The sequence below is a fragment of the Myxocyprinus asiaticus genome, chromosome 21 (genome assembly GCF_019703515.2).
Source record: "Myxocyprinus asiaticus isolate MX2 ecotype Aquarium Trade chromosome 21, UBuf_Myxa_2, whole genome shotgun sequence".
Taxonomy (NCBI): domain Eukaryota; kingdom Metazoa; phylum Chordata; class Actinopteri; order Cypriniformes; family Catostomidae; genus Myxocyprinus; species Myxocyprinus asiaticus.
This window is the reverse complement of record NC_059364.1, coordinates 18,455,090-18,483,003: the sequence shown is the minus strand read 5'-3', so window position 1 is coordinate 18,483,003 and position 27,914 is coordinate 18,455,090. Positions and strand designations below refer to the sequence as shown.

The following is a 27,914-nucleotide window of genomic DNA, read 5'->3' as shown; positions in this document are numbered from 1 at the left end:
ATTTCCAGGATATTTATTAGTTAAATAAATTAACAGAACCAAAATCAACCTTAAGACATTACACGCAATGATCTCTTGGAAGAGGAAAAATTGCAGTTCATAGTGACAAACAGGTGTTTAGAAAAGGTAGTTTTTGATGATATTTAGTGTTTACCCCGTGGAGCCTTTTGCCCCGCTGTACCCTACTGTATATTTGTTTTTCAGAGAATATATCTTAAATCAAGTTTATTTTTCTTAACCCATAGGCAATTTGTTTTAAATCATAAACCGCTCTAAATATTGTTCGATGTAAGTTTAAAGCAAAAGAAAAAAAAATCTTGTTTTTCAGAGAAATGTTAAATATGTCTTAAATCAAGTTTATTTGAAACAAATTTCGTCATCAGCACAGTCTGCGCGGACAAAAAAAACAAAGTATTCTGGGCCTTAAGGTTGAATTCATTAACTTTAGTTAACTACATTAGTTAAAGTGAACAAACAATAAAAAATAAAAATAAAAAATACTTTTTAGGCACTTAATCTTGGTTAATGGTAATTTCAACATACTAATACATTTAAAATGAAATTACGTTAACATAAGTTAATGCATTATGAACTAACATGAACAATTGTATTTTTATAAATTAACTAACCAAGATTTGCAAATGCTGTAATAAAATATTGTTCATTGATAGTTCATGATACTAATGTATTTACTGTGTTACCATTTTTCTTAACCCACTGACAGAGTTTTTTTTTAAGCATAAACCTCTCAAAATGTTGTTAGATATACACTTAAAACAAGCAAACTAAAAACTCAATGAAGTAAGAAAAATAAACTAAATTCAATATGCAATCACTGAAAAACAATTATTATACAATTTTGCTTCTCAAGTAATTATATCTTGTTTTATGGTATGTAGCTATTTTTACTGAAAAATGGCGAAAATACTGATAGAGAAATTTCTTCTTTTATCATGGAAATATCTAATCAGAAAATAAAAATTAAAAAGCCAATCGCTTTGAAAATAAAACATAAACGGCAACTCATCCTAGATGATTATTTACTGCATGTGAAATTGACCACTGTTTCCCTTGTGATTTTTTGGGGGGGGATCAGATGAGCTCTCGTGGCTCATTAAATATACATGCTGTGTATTGAGCTGAGCAAGCCAATTAGCCGTGTTCGCTTTCGATAGCTAATAATTGCTTGCTGTTTGCAATATCACCAGACTCCACCTCTCTTGCCTGTTTAGGGGCTCTTTGCAATGTAATCAGTAAATAACGTTGCCACTGGACCATACCTCCTAGCTTCAGGCACTTCATGTTGCTTCTTTTAAAAGGCAGCATCTCAAGCAGCGGTTGATCTCAAACACAAGCTGCCGTGTTCCGCAGGTGGCAGCCTGAATTCATTATCACACTTGTCTGTGTGCGCATGTGTTCAAGCAGGTTCCTAGATGAAGGCTGATATGTTGCGAACTGATCTGTGTTGAAGCAGCCTCTGTACATCAGCGTCGACCGCTATGTGTCACTCTCTATCGAGAGAGTTGCAGCGTAGATTACAGACATCAGTGGAGCAGTACTGATGCTAAACTGCATCATCAAAGCTAAATTGTGTTTACAGCTACATCCTCACCCTTCCAGGATCAAACAATCCTGCATTTAACCATGTACAATCAAACACAAAGTGTGAGACAACACTTGCTATGGATGATGACATCTGAAAGCAAGGTTCTGCACGGTGATATCTCAACCAGCCTAAGATGGGTTGCTGGTCTTAGATGGTCTCCCAGCCTGATCAGGCTGCTCTGGTTGCTGGTTTTATAGGGTTTGGGACACTTTTTTAGCTTTCCTGACTGAGAGATGAACTAGACCAGCTTGACCAGGCTAGGAGACCATCCTAAACCAGCTTAAACCAGCTCAGATCAGCAAACCATCTTTTTTTTTCTCCAACCGGGATTATTGCTCCTTGTGCTTACATTATGCATATTTTGACATTGGTAAATTAGGGTAGTATACAAATAAATGTCTTTATTACATCTTTCTTTTTAGCAGAAGCCATTTTGAAGTACTGCCTGTTTGTTAATCATCTTATCTCCATGTAATTAAGGGCTAGAGTGCTCTTCCGTGCATTTCTATTTAAATCATGCCAGAGATACTGTGAGAAACAAACAGAGCCATCCCATACGTGACTCAATTACTGCATGCTGGAGGAGATCTAAAACTGTCTATTACAGCACATTTTACGGATAGACTGTTGCTGCTAACTCATAAATCCTGCGGCTTGTGCCTGACACAAATCTATTAGCGCAAGTCAACACTTTGGATTTTTTACTTTAGATTTAAAAGGATATCTTCAGGATCTGTAGTTGCTGGATCTGGCATTGTGTTTGTATGTGCGAATGTGTAGACAATTTTATCCACTGTCCAAAATGTGGAAAACACTGATCACTCATTGCACGTTCCCCAGTTTGCAGATTTGTCAAAACGCTTGAATTTAATTTGGCCTTTGAAAGCTGGCTTTCCTCTCAGGAAGTGTTGTTCCTCTCTTTATTCTATAAACAGTGGAAAAGGGACTTGAAGAATATGTCCCAGACTCACTATTTCCACTGTAAACACTCTGAGCTGTTTCCATCCACAGCAGTGGCTTTCGGCAAGGGCTGCCCAAGGCTCCTTTCAGGGGAAGGATTTTCCAGGGAAGAACTTTGTTTTGATTTTATAGCAGCATTGCTAACTGCCATCCCTACGAGGGTGTGGATGTTTATGCAAACTATGGCTTAGACTTCTATGTCCAGCCTAAACCAATAGTGACTTTTCCAAAAAAAAAAGAAATTGTTTTTTTTTGGGATGTCAAGAGCTTGTTCTATACTCTGTTTGTGGTGACTACATGCTTCTATAAAATTATATTATTGGTGAGGGGCTCTACAATGTGATAAGTTTAAAGACCCCATGGAATCATATTTGGTCCATGTCTATGACTGTAGCTTTGAGGCCATCTAGATGCTAGTGTACTCCTAAAAGTTAATAAAAAATTACTTGGAGCTCACATATGCTTTTAAAATGAACAGTCTCTCTCTTACCATTTCAATAAAAATTGCACCAACACATGAAAGAAAACCATGCATGTCAAGCCATTTCACAATAAGTTGTGATTTCTCCAACATGATCACACTGGAGCTCAACATGTTGTTACCGAATGTTCCAGTACCCTGACATCAATCCCATTCCACCAAGCTACTGACATGCGCCCTGTCCCATCAGACATCTTTGCATCCATTCAGATGTGTTCACATTTTCCTATGGCATGACTGATAAAGAGACACGGGTTCTGGTCCCGTGGGGGGTTATTCCAGGGTTTTTGCAGAAAATGGCATTCTGAAACGTCATGTAAACGATAACTGCAATTTTCTTATGCTGTTTAAGGGATTAAGAGAAAGCGGTTTAACACACCTAGGTTTCTCCTGGAGAAAGCTGCTTATGTGGCCATGTAAACACATAAGCTGCATTCTAACAGGTTGAAGAGTGCACATGTGCATGGAACAGACTGAATAACAAATGTCATAGGATGGAGCCCAACAATAAGTCAACAAAACATTTCTGGGAGTACAGTGGGAAAAGCACATACACTATAAACTATACCTATTTATAAACACCACTGTAAAATATTGACGGTCCCTCACGTTTTCCTATATGCGCTGGCACATTGAGGCAATCCCAGAGTTTTACATAGAGAAACCCCACTATTGAAGTGCAATTCCGCTGTTGGTCGTGGTAGAAAGGTAAGGAAACAAGCACAGCAACAACTCTGGAATATCTGAAAATAAAGCGAAGCAACGGAGAATAAAGTAGTGAAGTCTTCCTCGGATCCCATGTTTGTTATTTAGACAAGCGTCGCAGGGAAAATACATTGCTGTGGAGAAAGCTTCTGACTGACTGAGCCGCATGTATTCGGGAGTAAAGTGTACACTGCTTAAACAGTGCATGTAAACCAGAACACTGCTTTCTCACAATAACCCACTTTCTCGCAATAACCCGCTTTCTGGTGTCCATGTAAACGTAGTCAGTGATGAGCGTGATTCGAAGGCTGCGTTTTACCTCTAAGATTACAATTTTACTTCATAGACGGTTAGGTTGGGGTTTGGATTAGGGCATATGGTTAATCAAATATGATGAGAAACATACAGTATGTGCTCATATGTGCCTATACGTTCAACAACACTTCCAGCTTCAGCCAGTGGGAGCAGTGGTTTGAATGTCTGTAAGCACAGAACAATTTCATATTTCTTTCGCTCTGTCTCTCCCATTTATCATACAGTAGCTACAGTAGTTAAAGTGAACCTTATGGTGGTCTTTGTTCCATTTAGGCTAGTTAGGTCTCCCACTGTGTCAGCAAGTAATTAAAGTATTGTGTTAAGAGACGAAAAATCTCTTTAAAACACCAGTATCATACACCCGCTGTTTGCCTGATAGGAGAGGTAAACCTGCATTTGAGGCAAGGAGAGCCATTTTTATTGCATTGTATCAGCCGTGAAAGAGGTGCTAAGATGGACACTCTGTATCACCACCGGGCCAAAAACTAATCTAAATGGAAAACACATTGTCTTCATTATTTTGCAAGTGCTGAAAGAACATTGTTGCCATAGTAACTGGCAAGGGAGGCTGAGGGCTGCTTCAGGGCCAGTGAATGGAGTACAGGAGAGCCCTCCCGAGCCCAACCACAGAAATGGCCAGTTAGTGAGTGTAAAAGTGCTGCTCACTCATGTAATTAATTTCAAGGAGGATTGGTGTGTGGGGTGGGGGTGTCCAAAATGCAAGGTGACACATTTAACATGGATACTTAGGTGCACTTCGCAGAGCTTAACGCCGCAAGTCAAATGGCAGCCCGGGAGCATGCGAGCAAGAGGAGACAGTATGCTGGCGTGCGGTGGGGGTAGATGAGGGAGTGTGTTTGATTAACAGCAGCGATGATGACATGCTGTTTTGCAAACATGCGGCTGAAATTGCTCGCATCCATAAAGCTGTGGCTGCCAGGCATATCTTGAGTTTTTCCTCTAGAGAATTTTTAACGAATGCCAAGAAAGCTGTTGTTTTCATGAGGTGGTACCAGACACTTTGCACACATATGAAGACCAAAAAAGAAGACAGAAAGCTGAAGAGCATTACTATAAAAATATATCAACGAAAAATAACATCAGTTCATATCAAAAACTGTCTCACCAATGCCACTAAATCCAGGCCAAATCCATCCTGTGCTCGTATTTATTTTCTCTCATATTTTTTTATACCAAAAGGATGTTCTTTTCAAGCTGTTGGCTGTAATCCATATTGTAAAGGTCTTGCCAAAGGGGCAGAGCTTAATCTTTTATCTATAGTATGAACATTTTTGTCAATCAGCTAATGACTGCTTGCTACATGTCACACTCATTCTTTTAAACCATTTTGTAGAACAAAATATTGTGAATATTGAATTTTGAATGTAGCAAATAAACTTAGAAAAATCATACGTTTTCAAACTAAAAACTAGGGCTGTCAATCGATTAATTTTTTTTTATCAAATTAATTACATGGCGTGCTGATTAATTAATCGAATTAACCACAATTTATCGCATACATCATTTTTTGCTGAGAATGGCCCCCAAATAAAGATAATTCATATAAAGCATAATAATTCAATTATTAATAATAAAATATGTATAATATCTATTATAAATATATAATACGGATTGAAATTAAGTTTGAAATAAATTGCATTATTGTGGCAGATGAATAAAGCATTGATTAGACAATACAAAAAGTGGCTTAAGAACTCAATATATTGTTTGTTTTATTCTCATATCATTGAACAAGGCTACAGCTGACAGCAATATGTTTTGCATTGAGTTCATCAATGTGTCCAGTTCTCACAGTACATATTCTTGCATTCCATCTGCGCTATTTTTAATTTTCGCTCTATTTACATATGCGTGCCTCAGACGGACACACTTGGAAAGTCTCACTGGTATTCATCATCATAAACGCCGCATTTTTAGGATGCTCTGTCAAGTTAAAGGTAGTGGAAACTTTGAAAATCACATCTCAAGATTCCTGTATTCTGTTGTGTTTTGCCCACCTGTTGTTCTTCTGCTTCCTCGGAGTGAGCAAATCTCATTCTTTGGCTGCACTGCTTGTGAGGTTTGTTGTGGCGTGCTGCCACCTATTCACGTGGCTCGTAAAAACTGATGTTCTTCAAGCTTGAAAATGTCAGTGATTTTGCTTGCTGACATCACCTCTACAACTGCTTCACATAGGTAATGAACACTGGAAGATCTCTCTGCCCACTTGCGGCTCATATGGCAGGAAAATCCGTACTTTTATTATGGAATTTACACACCTGTCAGGGGGCATGATTAATTGCGTAATTTTTTTTTACACTTTATTTTTATATAATTAATCGTACTAAATTAACGCTTTAAATCGACAGCCCTACAAAAAACATACTAATGTGGAGTCACGATCCAATTCCACAACGATTCTCGATACATCTACATTTTTCAGCAGCAATGTAGGGGCGCAAATCTTGGTAGCTTAAGGTGGCTTGTTTTGTGAAAATTTGGCATAAAGACCAAACTAAAACATGTTTGCTCTGACCAGCCAATTGAAATAAAAATAGCAGGTATAATAACTTTGTATCAGAGGCTCGGCAGCTTTCATTCTGTATAAGTGAAATGCTGCGGCGGAATGACCTTAAACTCTGTCGTTGATCTTTAACATGGTTAAACATCAACGAGATGATCGTTCCCTGGCAAATCTACAGAAAACTAAAGTTGTTTCCTGTAGCTTTGCACGGGAATGATCATCTTGTTTCACGCATGTGATACATTGTGTCCAGCGAATGTGATTCCTGTAAATGTGTGGCTTTAAATAAATATTTTTTTGAATCAATCCAGATTTATTTGAGAAAGTATTGAAATGCATTGGTGAATTTATTTTTTTTTTGTCCCTACCTCTAGTCTCAACACTTATTCACAGTTAAAACAGGCTACTTGGTTACAATAGGTGTTAGTTAATGATCTCCCAGTCAGCTAATGAGGAAGAGCTAACAGAGGCAGGCCAGTGTCAGGGACAGGGCTCTACTCTGAAAGGGAGGACAGTGGCGCGACCGCTAATGGCCGAGGCTGTTTGTCATGGCGATTCATGTCAGGGTGTAATTGGTTTACCTGCCTGTGTCTGTTGTGAGGCATGTCTGCATAGCTAAAAACAAATTACCCAGCACTGACCTTTCAGCTACACCAACCGCCTGGCCGCAACGAGGGGACAGGGGTGGGGAGGGAGGATTGAAGAGAGAGGAGTCTTGGGAAAGAGTGTATTGTAAATGGGGTGTGCAGTGCCATGATGGCGGTATTTCTTGGCTCACTGCTGTTTGAAGGAGAGTGTTTGAATGAGGGATGCCTTTGGGGATATTTATTTGAGCTGGTTCACAGCATGCAAGGTTTCAAAAGGAACAGCCTGCGAGAGTGGAGCGTGTGTCCCTCACAGACCCAGTCGTCCACTACCCTATTTGTACATGCGTAGTTGAAGGCAACCGCTGGTTTTGAAAAGCAGCGCTTGTACCATGCAGCTTTGCTTGCACCACTTATCTGTCAAGAACAGTAAAGGGGGGAGAAAGAGACACTGTAATTCCCTACTTCCTGCATGAAGGATACAATACCCATTTTAGTGACAGTGTAGATGGGCCTCAATTTAAATCTTAATCCACAGGGGCTGAGTCACAGTTCGTCGGATTGATTCTAGCCTGCTGCGTGTGCGACTGCGTGCTCCAGGCGACACTGCACAAGTTGATTTTCTTTGTTATTGTCTGACACTTTGCCGCCTCCCTCCACATGCACATTTCTGTCTTCGCTGGTATGCATGTATGGATGACAAAAGCACTCTGCCCCTATTTGTTCATTTTCCCTCCATGCCAGATGGCGCCACTTCCAGATGAGGGCTGGAGTTTAATTTCTTAATTAACTTAAAGAAAAGCAGAACTGTTGTTGGAAACTGATTGAATTTTTCTCGTAATTTGTTTAGCAGTGTTACGAGTCAGCCTTGAATTGAAGACAATTAAGCATGTTTGTTTTGACTTCTTGTGTTTTGGTTTCTTAAAATCAGTGATAAAAGATTACAAGACATAAACATGGTCCTGAATACTGGCCAGGTTTTAACACTCTTCTCCATCATTCAATCATTATTTGATTAAATAGAATCAATAGAAAAAATATGACTTTTAAACAAAACTGTTATGCACCATGTTTGTTTGTGGACATGTTATGTAGCAATGTAGTCGATTACATCTACTCAGGGGCTCTGAGACGTGAGACACAAGCACTAACAATATTTTGATGGAAAATGATTTTGCAGTGTGACTCTCCCACTGACCTTTTCGTATGCACCACCTATGACTGGGCCAGGCTAAAAGATTATGTGTTGATTGTGAGTTTGATCTCAGTCCATTTCAGACTGATCTGTGCAATCTGAGAGCTTTGTAAGCAGCAAACATCTGAGATTGCTCTCCTGTACCCTGCTGTACTCCGCTCTCTAACCCCATAGACAGAGTGCTTACAGACAAGTGGAAAAGCTATGAGCTATGAACACAGTGTCATTGATCAGTCTTTTAATTAGTGAGCACGATAATTAAAACACTGTATTTTCAGTCAGCTGGGTTAATCAGAAGCACCATATATTTTAAACCAATACCAGAGTAAGAGAGTTACACCCTATTGACAAGTTCTATTGCTGGAATGTGTCTTTTTCCTCTAATAGTTTTCTTTGCTTTTAAGTGGAGTTTCACACTAATTAGATTTGTTTTCTAAAGCGCAAGAAAACTCTGGAACAGCAGGAGCTGTTGAGCAGGAGGTCAGATGTTGGAGCTTCTTGAGAAATGTTAGTCTCACTTGTGAACAATGTGCGAGCATGTCTCTGTGTTTGAACATCTCCGTTGCTTTAATCTGTGATCTGGCTGTATAAATTAGGGCTGTCTTTTTCATAATGTGCTGTTTTTGCCATTAGTTTTCATCTGAATGCAAATTTATAGACATAAATTACACTGTACAGTTTCAAAAAAACACTCCTCCCCATACTACTCCACCCCCATTAAATTAACATGGCTGTTAAAACAGAATTCTGTGTTTATCTACTCTTCACTTTCATTGTATGGAAAATGATGCTATTAAAGTGAATGGTGACTGAGGCTAACATTCTGTCTTCCATCTCTTTTTGTGTTCCATGGAAGACAGAAAATCATACATTTGATGACAGAATTCTCTTAAATCTCTTAAATGGAGATCCTGTCCTTCTGTGTGCGAGTAAGAGAGCCCAGAGCCCGGTGGTGGAATAGAGTTGCTGAAGTTTCAGCACTTTTAAGGCAGGCCTGAAACAGAAGGCTGTGGAATTTCTCAGCTTACCTATTCAGCAGTAGGAGCCTTGAGGGTTCCACCAACAGCCAGGCTGGTCTGCTGCCTTCATGGTTCAGTTTCCACTAGCCGGTCAGCTCTTCACCTCACTCATGGTCCACAAATGCAATGTTCTCTTACGGATAGAATGACAGCCATTCAATTTGACCAACTGTGCAGGAACATAAATTCTTTTTTTTTTTTTCTAAGAAGCCTAGCCTGGAATTCTTCCTCTTTGATGTCAGCCTAAATTAGAAATCTCAAGATTTAAGCGTCTTTACGAAAGTAAGACCACATTTCCTTTAATGGACAGCTGGGGTTTGTCTCCCTTTCTTTAGTGATACCACAAAAATAATAAATTGGTATAGTAAACTTCCAATATTTTCATATAAGTCTTAAATTCCCTCTTTTTTAAAAAAGTAAATTGATATGTAAATGAATGAAAACCTTGGAACTTACAAAATCTGGCAAGCGTTTTACTCTTAAACTCTTAAAGCTTTCTTAATCTGTTTGAAAGTGTATTTTATACTCTTGAGAGATGCTCAGTAGTTGCCTTGTTGCGATGTGCATTAGGTTCTATTTTTTGATTGGAACAGCACATAAGAGTCACAATCATTTGTCTCACTGTGACCTGATTTGAAGACTTAGGGTGTGTTCACACTTGTAGTTCGGTTCACTTGGTCCTCTTGGTCTGGACCAAAAAAGAAAATGATACATTTAGTCCTGGTTCTCTTAGCGTTCACACTGGCATTTTTAACACCGGACCTAATGATACAAAACCAAAGGCATCAGGAAAAAGTCACAACCTGATTGGACCGCTTTTATGACGTATATTTTTTGACGGAACTTGCCGATCATCCAAAACAATACTGGCTGCTGGGTGAAATGTGCTCGTTATATTTATATATGTATATATGGTGGTATTTTTACCAGCTGAGAACAAACGAAGAGCTAATAAAATGTGTAAAGGAGTCAAAACAGTGCCAGGAATTCCTCCGCTGCACACACAAACGAAGATATGCTGCAAGGACGGCTGACGGCAGTTCCGACGCCTGTACCGAACTGTAATGGGCAACATAGCTCCTATGATGAGAAGAACCAGGTACGCTTGAGGTCAGTATTAGGCAAATTATTTCCTGGTTTTGGTCCGTTTAGACGTCTTTGGTCCGTGTTGCATTCATATATCAATCGTACCGCACCAGAGTTCGTTTGGAAGCGGCCCGAGACCCACTATTCAGGCGGTCTCGGTCCGCTTGTTTGGTGCGCACCAAGGTTCGGATGGCAGCGTTCACACTTGTTCAAATGAACCGCACTAACAGAGCAATCGCACCAGAGTTCGTTTTAATCGAACCAAACCTGCCAAGTGTGAACACACCCTTACTGACCTTCCATTAATAAGCACAGCCAGCAATAATGAGAAATATACATAAAAAGAAATACAACTTCCTTGTATTTTGATTGGCTTTATATTCATTGTATAATCAAATCATGAATTTTTGATGCTTGATTTGCTTGCAACACAATTCTTAAACATTTTGTCACAATTTCATTGCATGCAGTCAATTTACACTGGCAATGTTTGGAATAATGTACAAATGTTGCTGTTTTGGAAGGAAATTGGTACTTTAATTCACCATAGTGGCATTCAACTGATCACAAAGTATAGTCAGGACATTACTTATGTTAAAAACAGCACCATCACTATTTGAAAAAGTCGTTTTTGATCAAATCAAGACAGGCCCCATTTCCAGCAGCCATCACTCCAACACCTTATCCTTGAGTAATCATGCTAAATTGCTAATTTGGTACTAGAAAATCACTTGCTGTTATATCAAACACTGCTGAAAGCTATTTGGTTCATTAAATGAAGCTTAACATTGTCTTTGTGTTTGTTTTTGAGTTGCCACAGTATGCAATAGACTGGCATGTCTTTTTTGATGAGAACTCTTTGAAGTAGTTTAAGAAGTTCTGAATTTTTTTTTCAAATTATAATAGTAATTTTTCACGTTATTAATGTCCTGACTATACACTGTGATCAGTTGAATGCCACTTTGGTGAGTTAAAGTACCAATTTCTTTCCATAATAGCAAAATCTGTACATTATTCCAAACTTTTGGCCGCCAGTGTAAATGTATTTTTTGTTTAATTTTAACATCATCCGTACTTGTAGTTTATTTAATTTAGTCCTTAATTATAATTATAATAAATTAATTTCTTTATTAGTTGTTCTGTGCAAGAAAAAAAGAATATGTTTTGTAAAATACCTAAAACTATAAAACATTTTTTACAAAGTTTAATAATTTTTATAACGTAATATAATGTCATATTTTATTTTGTAGTAATATACTATTATTTCTAATATTAACTAATATTTCATTGCATGGTAGGGGATGTGTCCTTTAGTTTCTTGTAGACATATATTTAAATTAAGTTTGTACACCGATTCTGTTTTAACATTAGTTTTTGTTTAAAATACTTAATTGCAGTAAAACATTTTCATACATTTAATTAATCTCTTTAAACATTTTTATTTTTTGATCGTATAATTCAAGAGGAAGCAGAGCCAACTGAGCCAATAACAGAAATGGTCTCACCAGTGGGAGATTTGAGCTGGTTTACTCCTTGCCACTCTAACCCACTGTGAGGTGGAATCTGGTTTATTTACACAGGGCCATCCAGGCCTGGCATTCGGCAATCTCTGACAAATGAGAGAATCTCAGGATGAGCCAGATGAGGGTGAGAGAAGATTGTTTGGAATTCTGAACATGCCTTTGCTCACCCTTCCACAGACAGACACAAACGCATTTGTGCAGTCTCTCACACACATACAGGCACGCTCTGCAATCCTGGACAGTGTGTTAATAAGAGAGAAGGGTTAAAGCGTGATTTACGCCCACAGTGATTTGTGGCCTTCTCAGGTTGGACGGGCAGAGCACCACACAGACCCACTGATCTCTCATATCAGATAGCTGGATAGCTGGAGTTTTTCATGGTTCTGGTCTCACCCTGCGTCGTGAATCAGAGCTGAAGTGAGAAGACACCAAGGAATGAGAGCAGAAGGGAGAGTGAGTTCATGGTTTGCCCTAGAATCACTGTCGCTGCCAGTGTATTCATGGTATGATGGGATTGTCCTGGGGTATCTGGTGACACATACCTGCCATTGTAGGCACCCCTGGCACCGTACTGCAGTTCAATATTTATAGATGCCAAATGCTCTCAAATATCAAATAGTTAAACAGCTGCACACAATTTTAAAACTGGCTGCCTGTTTTGGAAAGTGCACAGGCCACAGGGATGGTTGCCAATATAAAAGAGCTCATTTTTTTATCACTCTCCTATATTGGGTAATTAATTGACTTGAAGAAAAAACAATTCCCGTGTTGATGTGTTTCCTATTGAAACATTAAGTTTGGGAGGGGCTTATCGTCAGGCCCCCCTTTTTTAAAATAACCAATAGGCTTTAATTACGTCACAGACGTGAACCAGGTTTTGATGGGTGATGTTGTACTTGTGTCCATGTAATGGGATTTAATATGTCACTGTAGATGGAAGAGTTTAACGAAATACCACACTGTTCACCACTGATACTCAATCAGCTTTCTCAGTCCTGGTCATGATATTGACTGTTTGCAGGGAAAAAATCTAAACTGACCCCAGATTTGTTGAAAAAAGGTTATTATGTGTTGGCAGCATGCAGTGAGCTTATGAAAAATGTCTGTCACATCTCTAGCCTGGTGTCGGCAGCTCTCTCATGAGAACTTCCCCTCAGGTGAGAAATTAAAGTGGATATTATCTGTGCTGCAGCCCAGCAGCAGATCAGTATGTGGCCAGGATACATTTTGCTCTGTGCACACAGGAAATGCTGGGTTGACATTATTTTCAGGGTGGCCATATTCACCCTCTGCTAGTGATGTGCTTTTCATTCACTCCTGGTGCCTCTACTGGAGGGCAAGGTCAAACCGGCTAAGGTCGTAGCTCATAGCTTCTGCTGTACAGAGGTGTTCAGGAATTGAGAGGAAATACAGTGCATAAAGAAACAAGGTGTTGAAATACTTCATATGTGAGTGTCCATGCAAATGCATGTAGTAAATTCATTTTCAGTTAGCATTTCTTAACTACAGCTGATACAAAGCAATTACATCTCTGTTTTTCTAAAGAAGTATACACAATGTCCAGGGTTAGACTTTAGCTATGAGCTGACAGGATAATATCCTACTCCCACAGTGTCTCTAGGACAATGTGGGCTAATCATTTAACTTGGACTAATATTCTGTTAGAAACTAATTTCGTCTGGAGTCACAATTTCGAATCCAGGGCGTGCTGAGTGACTCCAGTCAGGCTTCCTAACCAACCAATTGGCCCGGTTGCTAGGGTGGGTAGAGTCATGTTGGGTTAACCTCATCGTGGTTGCCATAATGTGGTTCTCGCTCTCGGTGGGGCGTGTGGTGAGTTGTGCGTGGATGCCGCAGAGGATAGTGTGAGCCTCCACACGTGCTAGATCTCCGAGGTAACGCGCTCAACAAGCCACGTGATAAGATCCCCCCCAAAAAAGAAAATAAACTAATTTTGTGTATTGTAGCTATGAATAGCAACATAACTTCTAAACAAGTTTTGTTGTCAGATCGTTCAGTAGCATTTTGGTTTAATATTGTGAAAGTAGTGATAAATCAATGTATCTGCCGATATTTGGCCTTTTCAAGATTGTAGCATTGGCTGATAACTGTGCTTCCTTGGCCGATTAACAGAAGTGTTAGCTCTCCCTTGTGCATGTTCCAAATCTACTAACAGCCGAAATAAAACTTTATCGTCAAGGCTGATATATCGGCCAATATTTGGCCATTTTAAGGTGATAAGCATATCGGTATTAGTCGATAACCATGACTGTTTCATAATTAACAGATGCATTTGCTCTCTCTTGAGCCAGTTCCTTAATCCACTAACAGCCGAAATAAATATTTATAGGCCAATATATATCGGCAAATATTTGGCCATTTTAAGGTTAGAAGCATATTGCTTTTGGTCGATAACCATGACTGCTTCCTCAATGAACAGAAGCGCTTTCTCTCTCTTGTGCCAGTTCCTCAGTCCACTAACAGCCGAAATAAACATTTATTGGCCGGGCTGATATATCGGTCAATATTTGGCCATTATTGGCCAGTATTTGGCCATTTTGAGGCTATCAACATATCGGCAGTGGCCAATAACCATGCTGTCTTGGCTGATTAACAGAAGCATTAGTTCTCCCTTCTGTCAGTAATGCAATATACAGCCTAGTCAGTGGCCAATAATGCACAGTTTCTGTTTTCTAATATTTGTAGTAAAGTTTGCTTAAATACATTTTGTGTGAAAAATGTTCACATAATTTTTGTGTATATTTGCACCACAATTGCTATAATTACATTGTATTAGCCTTTATAAGGCTATATATTGATATTATATCAACTATTGGCCACTGGCCACCCGACTCTCTAGTTATAAAAATTGGCATTGGCCATTAAAAAAACCCATAGTGGTCAACCACTAATTAAAATAGTCTTTTAGTTATGGGGAGGTTCTGATGGGGGGGTGGTCTGTCTGTACGTGCCACCTCCCCTCTCCGATCAGTTCACAGATGGGCCGCACCAACCTTCTGTTCCAGCAGGGACCCCAACAGATTCCAGCTCCGAACAAATAATGAGAGAGAGAGAGAGAGAGAGAGCGAGAGACAGGTAGGGAAAGAGGAACAGAAAGAACAAATGAAAGCGAGCGGGAAGGATGGGGACTGTAAGAAATTGAAGGATGAGGTGGGGAGAGAGGTGAGGGGACAGAAAAGCAGACTCAAGTCAGTAGCTAAGTGCCTTGTGACCAGAATGAAACAGAAAGCCTCAGGCAGATGTAAAGAGTAAAGAAGAAAGGAGGGAGAAAAGGAGGTCGTGGTGGAAAGGAGGGAAAAAAAGCGGAATGTGTGGGGGGGGGAGGTGAGAGTAAGAGGAAGGTAGAGTAAGTGAAAGAAATAAATATAGAGTGTGAGAGGAAGAGTGAGAGAGAGGGAGGGCGGCGGAGGGGGAGATGGGGGGGTCGGTGCGGGCGTGTTGATTGGTTTGTATGAAAACACATGACTGCAGTGGTGAGCCTTCTTGCTCAGGGTGAGTGGCTCTGCTTCAGACCAAACCCCATTAGATGAAATGAATCCATTCCACAGCCTGTTAAAGGAGCATGCTGCCTCGGTTCCAGAGAGAGTGAGAGAGAGAGAGATGGTGGGAGGAGGGGCAGATTGAGTGGCAGGAAGAAATGGTGAGCAAGAGAGGGGAAAAAAAGGAGAGATGGGGCAGAAGGAGGCCAGCACACATACACACACACACACACACACACACATATGGTGTTAGAGACTGCTCGGGAGATTATGGCACATTTTAGATCAGGACAATAGAGAGCAGTGGAGAGCCTTTATGCTGCCTTTCTGGACTCGCATAACAAACGCTGCTTTGTGCTGTCTGCGGGGGCCACTGTCCAGCTCACTGGTCCTCACTGCATACACACACACACTCAGTACACACTTAAATCCGTTCAAGGGGTTCAGAGCCCAGTTAACAAAAGAATATGGTTATCTGCTTTGATTGTCTTTCACTGTTTACGCATTTCACAGTTTTTGAGTTTTGTGCTGCACAAAGGGTGTTTGAATTAGTCAACCAAAAAAAAAAAAAAGTATAAAGTATACCCCATAAAGTATTTGGACAAAATTAAGTGTAAAATGTATTACATTAAAAAACAAAATATCAAATCAGTTGCCATTTACGTGAAAGCACATTTTAAAGCAAGACATTTCAGAGCAAGTTTGTAGGTTTTAAAAGAAACATAAGAACACATGATATACTGTATACTATTCAAAATGAAGACAAAAAGTATTTTGACATTTTGATAAACTACACCTGTGGTTACTCTGCTAGGACACCTGTGTGAACTTGAGGGGAACTGACTTCATTTACTAAAATTCACCTTGGGACCAGTTGTTTACAAGTAATTGTAAAAATGACTTAGAAAAGTAAAATTAGTGAATAGATCTAGCATAATTTGTTTGCAGATGCTACTTGGTTTGAAATTTGTTATCTAATGCAATGGCAGTTATACATTTTTAAGCGTGACTTAAAGTTGATTTAACTTTTTCTGTGTTAAAATACTTTCTCATATCTAGGCTTAATATGCAGAGACAACTATAAGTAAGCCATTCATAAGTTAATTTTCTTGAAAACTGTAAACATTGTGTCTCTGTGGCGCTATAAAAATTCCTCTGTTTGTTCTGAGGGACCGTCTCAAGAGAGACAATAACTCGATCAATGGCATGAGTTGGGGGCGGGTCTATATGTTTGTTTGATCAACGGCAGAAGGGGTGTGTATTCAGAAAGCTGTTTTAAAAACAATGTTTATTTTTGCAATTCTGATTGCTGCCGCTAGTGGTGCAGAAATGACATACTTCAGCTTTAAGTGTCCAAATGTTTGTAAGGGGCACTGTTTGTGGCCAATCGTCTTGATTATTGCAGCCTAGTTCTTAGGTTGTGAATGGTCTGTGATAGTGTGGCTGTTTATCCTGCAGCCGATCGATTGGAGCAGGCGGCAGAGCACAGCGTCAAATTCAAACTCGCTCTCCATAGACCTGCTCCTCTCTTCCACTCAGCTGCGGTAGTCGCATCAACAGGTGTTGAGACACCATCCCTCCGTTTCCCCTCTGCAGGCAGTCTGATCAGTCTGACTATGCTCTGATCTCTGATCAGCTGAACTGAAAGCGAGCACGTCCTCAGAGTCTCCGTTCACAGGCCACAATCCGTTTACTGTCTGATGTACATTGTACACTAAAATGGCAAAAACTGGCTTTTTGAAATTGCCAGTTCCACTTTGGTTGGTGCTATGCAACTTCTGGGAGTTTGTGAGTGCACCAGTCTGCATGGAAGTGAAGTCGAGTTTACAGGGTACCAGGTTAATAAAATGAGCGCTTTTGATGAAGAAATTGTCACTGGATTTGTCAGGGTTTATCAGATTAGTGGCATCAAATCTTTGAAAGAAATTTTGAGTTTTGTTTGTTGCTCTTTGTAGCAAGTACACTTAAATTAGTCGCTTTACATGTTGTTCAAACAGACCTTTGCTTTCTAAGTGGGCTGTTCTTGACCAAAATAAGATGCAAAGTAAATGTTGATAGGAGGCCTTAAATTGGATAACTAGACATTTACAAGTTGAGTTGAGCTGAGCTGTAATTATGATCAGTCTCTTAAGCTTGGCTTTTTCTTGGACTTTATTCAGGGCTGGTATCAATATCTTAGTCCCTGTCCTTAACCCAGGAGAGTGACTGATGGTATTTGTAGAGAAGTGCCTTTGAAAAGGGAGTCAAGCGTGAGTGGATATGCAAAGCTCACTTATGTGGCGTGTGTCTGATTATGAAGAGATAATTCTCCCTGCACAAACTAACTCTGTCTCTCACAGTCTTTCACTAAGCCCTCTGCCTGACCCCACCTTTCTAAAGATTAAACAAAGTTTTTCTACTGTATCATTTGTACCCCACTTCCCTGCGTTTGTTTTCATCCTGACAGTATGAATTATATCTACTCTTATTCATCTGATAGGATTTTTGTGGGTTGTTGAATTTCTGTGTAATACCTGAATATCACCACTGCATCTAATTTTGTGTGGTTTGATGAGATGAATTCCATAAAATATTGGGATTTTTGAAACCCTGGATGCTAATTGGTCAATTCTAGAGATGGGCAAAACTACCTATTTTCATAATCGACTAGTTAGTTGGTTGAACGACTAGTCTGTGTTAAGGTTAATTATGTATAATTAGGCTCCGTTATGTTCATTTGACCCCAATCAGATGCCTTTTAGAAGGGTATGCGAACACTAAGCACAGCACTTCAGCATGGTGACTAACAGATATTTAAAAAAAATAAATAGGCTAAATAGCTATAACATCTTATTGCACGAAACTATCAAAGTAATAATTAAGAAAGGCTCCAATACAGAGAGGCACAAAAGTACATATGCACAGAATGACGTGCTTCCACGTAACCAGAGTGCTTCAGGGCGATCCTTGCTGCGCATTTAAGAGCTACAAGATAATATTGAGGATACACATCTAGTTTACGACATTAAGCAGTTTAAACCTTTTTTACTGCAACTATTTATTTAAGTAGTGTCAGACATAATCAGCAAAAAACTTTAATATCTTCACAGCACCTCACAAATACAGGAATATTACTCACAGCAGAGGATTTATCGTCTGACAGTGATCATTTTCTATTGTTGATGCAGCCCTTTGCTGTAACAACAGCACATAAAAAGACTAAAGCTAAAGCATTAAAAAGACAAAACTTCTTGCAGAGGGTTTTACTGTGCTGACTGTTATACACTGTTAAGCACAGCAAGCCATCATCACGCAAAAACGCTCTCCAAGAAGTTGCGTCTCTCAATTAATTTGAGAATTGTGTCTCCCATTAAAACCACCACCAATAAAACTATTAATGTTAGTAGTTGACCCCACTAATTGACTAGTCGGTTGTTAGAAGATTAGTCCATTAGTCGACCACCCTGGCACATCCTTAGTCAATACAATGTTCCAGCTATGCTAAAATAGACAAATTAGTAACAACTATGACGTGAAACACCTGTTCACCCTGTTTCTGTGTATATAGCTGTGCACCACTCATAGAATAACGTTTTGTTATCGTTTATGTTAGTGGCTATATCTTCTAATGGATGGACGCACTGTTAGTTTTAATGAGAAATTGTGTCCTTATAGCTTAAGTGTGTATCGTGTTTAAAGTAATTTATTCTATCCCAGCTCTTTTTATTTGAGCATCCCCACCAGCCAGACACAGCAACAATGGCTCAACCAATGGCATGAGCTTGGTGTGGTGACCATTGACAGATGGGGGTGTATTTGGGAAACCTGTTTGAAAACAATCATTATTTTTGCAATTCTACACTTCACTTCACACTTAAATTTTAATATCTTTATTTCGTTGAAGCCTTACTGTTTTATGAAAGCAGTAGGACACTTGAGTGTTCTACTTGCTAAGAACATTATAGTGCAGGTATAATGTCCAGGGAGCTTTCCAAATAGCAAATGCTAACTGTAAAATAAACCAAATATTTATATGAAATGCAATTTGAGTTAGTCAGGGGCAAGAGCAATGAAGTGCTGTGAAATGCTACCAGTGTGGCCAAGTATCCCACTGTACACTTTTGTGCTTGAAATGGCACCATGGCCAGCTTCTGCTTCTCTTTGAATAATCAGAACAAGAGTTTGTATTCATTGAGGTAGTTGGTGTGTTATATAACTGGTGTTTTTCCAGCCCTTCATTGCCTGAGGGGTGAGAGAGAGAGGATGCGTGATCAAGCTGTGTGGAGTTTTGGACTCTAGGCTCTGCTTTACGGCTCTCTGACGTCATCAGGATGTTCACCAGCTGCTGTTATGGTGTCATCATCGCCCTCTTGATGTCTCATGAAAGAGAGATTGGAGGAGAATGAGAGTTTGCCTCTTTCTTCCTCTCTCTGCTGGTAGCTTTGGGTGAGAGTGACAGCAGGGTAAGGAGGGAAATAGTTGATCAATAACCACAAGGTCAGACAGGCGAGCTGCGGGTTTGAGCGTTCCCTGTTAGTGGGTTGGAGCGGAGGATTTGTAGCGCTTGTAAAGGCTTAAAGGAACACTCAGCAGTTATTTGTGGTGGTCAGGGTGGCAGCGCTGCAGTGTGTGACAGAGAGACACCTGCTGGCTTGTGATTGTCAATGCAGCCAAGATCACAGATCAAAATCAGCCCAGATCCTATCAGTGTTTCAACAACTTAGTATTACCTTCCAGCTTGGTGTCTGGCATAAGCTTTGCTAGACCCTGAAGCCCCACTAAAAATGTGCGAATATATGATCTCTCTTCACGTTTTCTGAAAATTGTTCTCTTGCCAAAAATGAAAGGGATATTTCACCCAAAAATGAAAATTTCATTTATTTGGTCATTTACTCACCTGTCATGTCGTGGTAGACTCTCATTATTTAGCTACAGGACCCATGTCACCTCATCCGTGACTTACATACTTAAATATTTCATTCAGAGCTAAAGAAAGCACGCTTAATTCCGGTCCCGACATCACTTCCTGAAATGCACTGACTACTTGAACATATACAGGGCACTATCTAACACTCCTGACTGCCAGAGACACTCTTCCTCCTGTCACGCACTCAGCCGAGGTGTTTGAAGTTTGCTTTATCAGTCCACCACAGTGGCCTGGCAGTGGGAGGTGGGAAATTTTGTTATAGGAATTTATAAGTATACAGTAAAGTGGTCAGATGAGCGTTTCCCACCAATTAATCCTGCCGCACGTCTGCATCGTGAGTTACAGCGCCGGCCACGGGGCCTCGTATTTATTTGCCCGCAAACGCGACTGTAAATCAGCCCACAGCGGCAACATTGATAACCTTGAATGTAAGTCCTGATACCTTTAACAGCGTGTAATAGACACACCAATTGGGTTCAGACTACAGAGGACTGGAAAGATGATTTGGAGTGTAACTGGTCACAGTTCTTCAACCCAACACACAGACACAGAGACCTGAGAAGCTACAGTATATTAGTCAGAACCACTCAGACACAGTGGTTTTCATAGTAACATAAATATATTTACTATATTCTTATGTCTCCAAACTTAGTGTCACTTTGAAGGACAATTTGACATACATGCTCTTTCTGCTCCAACCTTACCGAGTGTGACTACAGCCAACAACATCAGAAACTGTTGTTTTATTTGTTTAGTTTGTAATTTCCACCCTCTACCTTTTAATGGTTGTGCTTTAGTTGTAACAAACAGATGGGAGTGTAACTCTAGTTACACCTGATCTCCGGTTTTATAGATCGCCTTCATGAACATGAAAGATATATGGAAGTTCTCCTCCTCACCTACTACACTAATGTCAACTGAACGCTCAGTGTCTTTCATGGCCTCGTTACGTGTGCGAGGAGATCACAGATCCACAATGAAGTGCCCTCTTGTTTCTTTTTTCTGGCAGCCTCTGAAACACTCCTCTCTTTGTGTATTTTTCAGAGAGAAGAAATTTAATGGCTTCCAGATAGAGAGAAAGAGGCAGCAGTCAAGATGAACACGATTCCTTCGATGGACAGGCACATACAGCAGACCAATGACAGGCTGCTGTGCATCAAACAGGTGAGAAAATGATAACCATACCACCACACATGAGCACTGTTCATTTATTAGTTCATTTATTATTCTCTAAGAAAAAGATTTCCCCGCTTCAACTGAATACAAAGTTTCTCTATAACTTTATTTTAATTTCCTGAAGGAAATTCTAGTGGTTAAAATACAGCTAAAAAACAGTGTTAATGTTTTAGGTAAGCATACGTTTTTGGCTTTTGTTCTGTGTAAATTATATGTGTAAATTAAAAACATTGCAGTTTAAGGGGATAGTTCACCCAAACATTAAAATGTCTTCTGCTGAACACAAACAAAGTGTCAGTCAATAATATGCTAGTGAATGGGTACCAATATTTTGAAACTCTAAAAGGACATAAAGTCAGGATAAAAGTAATCCTTAAGACTCCAGTGGTTAAATCCATATCTTTAGAAGCGATATGATAGGTGTGGGTGAGAAACCGATCAATATTTAAGTCCTTTTTTTTTTTTTTACTATAAGTCCCTTTTACTTTCACTTTTACATTCTTCTTTTGTTTTTGGCGATTCACATTCTTTATGCATGTCGCCATCTACTGGGCAGGGAGGAGAATTTATTGTAAAAAAGTATTTATTGTCAAATCGCTTCTAAAGATATTGATTTAACCACTGGAGTCTTATGGATTACATTTATGCTGCTTTATGTGCTTTAAACCCCTCCAATTTTCAGATTAGTGGTCAATCAATATGAGTTTCTCAATGACTGATTACTATACATTTAATACATTTAAAAATTATATACTTTACAAAATAGGTATCACACCTAAGGCTGAAATGATCTACAGTATACAACAAAGGTTTTATTTGAATGCTCTATATGTTATGCGGTTCTCTCTGAAATCAATGGAGAAGTTTAATACTTAGGGTAAGGGGGTCTGCGTCTGTCTGTCTGTCTGTTAGTCTGTTACTGTAGGTGAATGTTCACTGTTGCTGGGTCTCTCATCATCTCTCTGGCTGCCTTAAATGGTGATCTGTAAATTTGCATTAGTTTGGCTCATCAGGTTGCAGAATATGGCTGGGGCCATAACCCTGTTGTCCTCCTTGGCTCTTTTCAAAGCATCTCCTCACCCTATCTGTGGAAAGATTGTTCTTTAGCAAATTCATGCACACACGTGAGTAGGCATGACCCAAGGCTATGTCTTATGACTCTAGCCTTTGATAATTGCAGTGTTTTGTGCAGGTGTGACATTTTGCGTCTCTCGACAGATTTATGGAAATGTCTTTCATGCAAGCCACTATGTTACAGGCAGTTTAGGATTTGTCACTATTGCAAAGTTTTCCACATGGCTTTGTTGTCTCTGCCTCAGTAAGACAAGTCTTAGTGCTAATAAGATCATCTACAGCATGTAAAAACCACTGAAATTCTAAGCCTATTTAATTGGTTACAAATGACATTGTTAGCTCTGTTTTGCATGCCAGATTGGGTCTGATTAAACCTAAAGACAAAGCACAATCGATTGCTGCTCATTAATCATATTGATATGGTACATTTAGTGTGGTGAGAGCTGTGAGTTTAGCCGGTGTGGCTGTTGTCCTAGTCAGCTCAAGATAAACAGAGAAATCACAGACAGTAGACTTGCATGCAGCACAGAGAATTTATTTGTATTTTTTATTATAATAATTTGGTGCCATTTTTTTTATTTAAAAAAAAAAAAAAAAAAAATTTTTTTACCTGAGCAGGTACTATCTAATCTTGTCCAGAGGTAAACACAAGCATCTCATCAAACCAGTTTTTTTTTTTATTTTTTTGCTACCACACAATCTAAAAAGTCTGATGAGGGCTTTCTTGCTGTCATCCTGTCACTCAGTCATACGTCTGCCTGTCATGCAGTCTATTCTTCCCACAACTATACTCAGGTGGTTATAATGAGAGTAGTGTAAAATATTATGTTCAATTATATGACTAACACCCACACAAAGCCATCAGCATGTTGTAATTGTAATGTCAGTAAAACACAGCATATTCTCTGCATTTTCAAACACCAACTCCCGCTAACCATTTATAATTGATGGTTGTTATTAAAGAAAATACTCAATGTGGTTACTCCGCAATCTCAGGGTCTTCTGTATAGAACCGCACTCTGTTAAACAGCAGAAATGCTGTAAGTGTGAAAGCACAGTGCAGCATTGCTTTTGCAGTGTCACTGCTTTACTTGCACACAGCTTATGCATGCAGTGTGAAACAGGCCTTATGCTCATACATTTTTCCTCTTGACTTTTTTCTCTCCTTATAACACCCAGTCTCTCACATTCCCATCTGATTTTCATTTACAGAGCCCTTCCTAGAGAATTCCTCTGTTTTCTCATTGCGGCTTCCTCACCATCAGTTAAAGCCTGCATGCTGAGCAGTCAGCAGCCAATAGCTGTCAATCACCTAAAATGAGATCCTCTTATGTCTGAGAGGAGAGGGCTGATATCATAATCAACTCGAGGCAAACTGTTGCATTAAACTGAATTGTGTATGTTAGCTTGGGCATATAGTAGAGACTTTCTTCATTTCTTCCATTTATTCATATATATGGGGCAGAAGTTTTTTCTCAGATGCTTTGCAAAACAAACAACTTATTGTTCACACTGTTTACCTTCGAAAGCTTGATGATCAGAACAATTCTCTTGGCCCATTCCCAGTCCAGAACATGAGGAGGAATTTAATGATTAGAAATAAGTGAAACATGACACTGCGACTCAGTTTAATTAGACAGTCTTTCTTTCCTTTTTCTTCTTAAGCAAGAAGAAGAAATTATCATTCACTTGGAACATGAATACAAATGTACGAAGTATTTTGATGCTGGAGGAGGCAGTTATTCATGGTTCATGTCCCATGTAGAACTGATGAAATGAGCTCATGCTCAGGGATTTCCTCTGACAGATAAGCTGATGAAAGAAATTGGCCATAAGATTTCAACATCCTGAACTGTTTTGTCTTTTGTCTTAGTGAAGTTCTGAGGTTATTTTGAAGATTTCTTTCCATATAATGTCTTTATACACAATTCGATTTCTTAATTTAAAGGGGTCATATTCTATACTTTTTTAAATCATTTCTTTTCCCCCCGTCCACCTATAAACTTTATTTAGTTTTACGTGACCATTTCCCACCATTTCTGACCATAACAATTATACAGGCTGTTTTTGCTACTTCACCTTTAACTTTCACATGTAAATGGCCTCTGTTATGACTGGCTAACTTTCGTGTTCCAGCATCCAGAGATTATTTTATATACTGAGATACCAACCTTCGCGGATTTAACAAATGAGAGAGTGCAGTGGTCAGCTTGGGTCACGCAAGTCTTCTAAACCAATCATATACTGGCCCTGATGTCAAAGAACCACGAGTGTTATGACAGTAAATCACAGTTTGTGAGTACCATACAAATAAATGGGGAGAGGCGTAAACTGACACCTACCTGGCAAAATTTGTCTGTGACTTCTCTTATAAAACTCCATGCATAGTGGACAGGTGATCAGTTCATTAAGTGATGAGCTGTTTTAAATTCCAAACATTTTTGATAGCTGGATAAGGATTAAAAAAAAAATAGTTTTATAGAGATTGCATTTACAAAGAGCAGTTTCAAGCCAATTAAATATTTTAGAGCTGAGCATAACAAGAAAAACATATATTTACTATTGAAAGTCTTGAATGACTTTTACAAATTTTATTAATTTTCCTTGCCTGGAAATCACGCAGTAATTTTTTTTTTCATATTGTCTTGGATTTACACTGACCCCTAGAGGCATGGATGCAGCTTCATTCAAACTAGGGTTGCAAATTTTAAGAAATTTTCTAAATCGACAATCATTAACATTAATTAATGAAAATCGATTAATCATTAACAATAACAATAAAAAACTGTAAGTGGTAAACAGCTGTTTAAATATCATTTAAATAAATACACGAAAGAAATGCGAGTATTGGTATTTGTACTCTTAATATATTTTCAGGTCAGTGTATTTTTAATACATTGTTTAGCATGAATTTTGGAATTGTTTAATCTACTATTAATGTATTACTGTTAATGATCTTAATCGGTCAAATTATTAACCACAAATAATCCATCATCGATTATTAATTATCATCCCTAATTGAAATGCAGTACTTTTCAATCACTGATGCCTTTGTAGAAATTCACTATTTACAGTCAGCCATGGTTAATTTAATCCCTGAGTGAAAGTGTCCAATAACTGACATTAAGCGAGTAGGATTTGGCTTGTCATGTGATCTCAAAATGGCAGCCCCTATGAGGGGACCCATGTAGAATAAAACAGCTTTTATATGGTTACTGATATGACTGGAATCTTTATCTCATGTGAGTGATCATGATTTTATACATATGTTTCAAAATTAATATGAATTTGTTTAGGAGTAAAGCCTTTTTTAATTAGGAACAAATAACTTTTTCCATGACTGTGGGAGGTCCATTATAAAAACATATGTAAATGTTCATGGTTGTGATCCCAATACCATGTCCATTTGATTATGTATTTTTGTAGCTTAGTTTCCATTAATGGGCTGGCTTTATTTCAGAAGAGCAAGGAAAATCTTGCCTTCCATGAGATGTCCCCTTTAAGAGAGTGTGAAATACAGTGTAGGTGACCAGACCTGGTCCGGCAACAGAAGCAAATGACTCAATACCTCTAGGATGACTGATCACACAAAACAGAATTTCCCTGAGATGAAAAGGTCCTGTATAGACACAGTGAGCATTGCAGGGGAAAGGTGAAGTGCTGATATTTGGCCTTAGTTATTTTAACACCTGTGTTGCAGTCCTGCCAAAAAAAAAACTTTGCTTTGCTGACACAAAGCTCTGAGTGCCCACCACCACAATACCAAGCTTTACATGCTCTCCCCTACTACCCTGCTTTCAAACCAGTTTCCTGATTACTGTGTGGTCAGACCTAGAAATCAGAATATCTGCCTACAGTGATAGTTCACCCAAAAATGACACCTCTGTCATCATTTACTGACCCTTATTTTATTCCAAACCTGCATGACTTTAATGAGGGTGACTAAGTAATGACAGAATTATCTGTTTTAGCTGAACTGTCCCTTTAAACAAAGAATTGAGATCTCTCAAAATGGAGATTCGTTTCCATCAGCTTTTGCGGCAAGAGGGGAATTTGCTGCCCACTTATCCCTTATGCTCTGCGGGATTTACTCAGCAGGGTTCTGCAGCAGGAGACTTTGGCTCTTTGTCAGATGAGCTCTTTGTCAACATACACACCAAAGCGACTCATTCAAATGGCGACCTCTGCTGCCCTCGGAAGACAATGCCGCTTCCTCGCTGTGAGCGGGGAAGAGGAGGTGTCCGTCCGAGTATAATGCTCTTCAAAGAGTACAGTCTCCTTCTCAGGAGCAACCAAACAGCGACAGAGCATTTATGTGCAAAGCCTCTGAAGAGGGTGTACAGATTGCTCGTTTGTTTAAATTTCTTGTCATGTCTTGTGTGCCACCAGTTGGTGAAGAGATTGGGGTGGGGGGTGGGGTAATCCTGAGGAGAGGATAAACAACCTTGGCACTCAATTGTGCCAAAAAAAAAAAAAAAAAAAAAACGTAGGGAAAAGAGAATAAGTCTCTTCTCATTCATTTCTGCCACCACTATTATTATACTTTCAGAAGTGTGGATCTATTACATCTTATTGGACAAAAGATGATGAAGAGTCTGGATTAGGACGTGCTACAGTGCACTAAGCTTTTTGTCAGGAGGGTGGATCTGACACAGAATGCACAGCTGCATTCAGACCAGGAGGCCTTGGGTTACCGGCTGGGTTCTCGCAAGGCTGTACAGATGCACTGAGTCAAAGGGCAAGATGAGTTTGGAGCACTCGGCAAACTAAATGGCCTGAAAATGATATGCACTTTTAGCTCAGACAATATAACTACTCATACATTAGTTAAATATATGTGTAAAAGTGGAATTTGCTATATATTTCAGAAAGGGACAAAATGAATGAATTGGTTCGCTTTAGGTCCTCGTGGTGGCTTAGTGACTCGCCTCAATCCGGGTGGTGGTGGACGAATCTCAGTTGCCTCTGCATCTGAGACCGTCAATCCACGCATCTTATCACATGGGTTGTTGAGCGCATTACCATGGAGACCTAGCGCATGTGGAGACTTCACGCTGTTCTCCGCGCCATCCATGCACAACTCACCACACGCCCCACCGAGAGCGAAAACCACATTATAGCGACCACAAGGAGGTTAACCCAACGTGACTCTACCCACTCTAGCAACAGGGCCAATTGGTTGCTTAGGAAGCCTGACTGAAATCACTCAGCATGCCCTGGATTCGAACTTGCAACTCCAGGTGTGGTAGTCAGCATCTTT

General features: G+C 39.4%; 1 protein-coding gene across 4 annotated transcripts in view; it reads left to right on the top strand.

Annotated features, from left to right (window-relative positions):
* Positions 1-27,914, top strand: part of LOC127412128 (zinc finger MIZ domain-containing protein 1-like) — a 143,337-nt gene that overhangs the window by 54,651 nt on the left and 60,772 nt on the right. For all 4 annotated transcript variants that reach the window (XM_051648237.1, XM_051648236.1, XM_051648238.1 and 1 more), the window contains one exon: positions 21,449-21,568. In XM_051648237.1, the coding sequence (XP_051504197.1) occupies positions 21,500-21,568 (69 nt within the window). In that variant the 5' untranslated portion in view covers positions 21,449-21,499. The remainder of the gene's footprint in view (positions 1-21,448; positions 21,569-27,914) is intronic.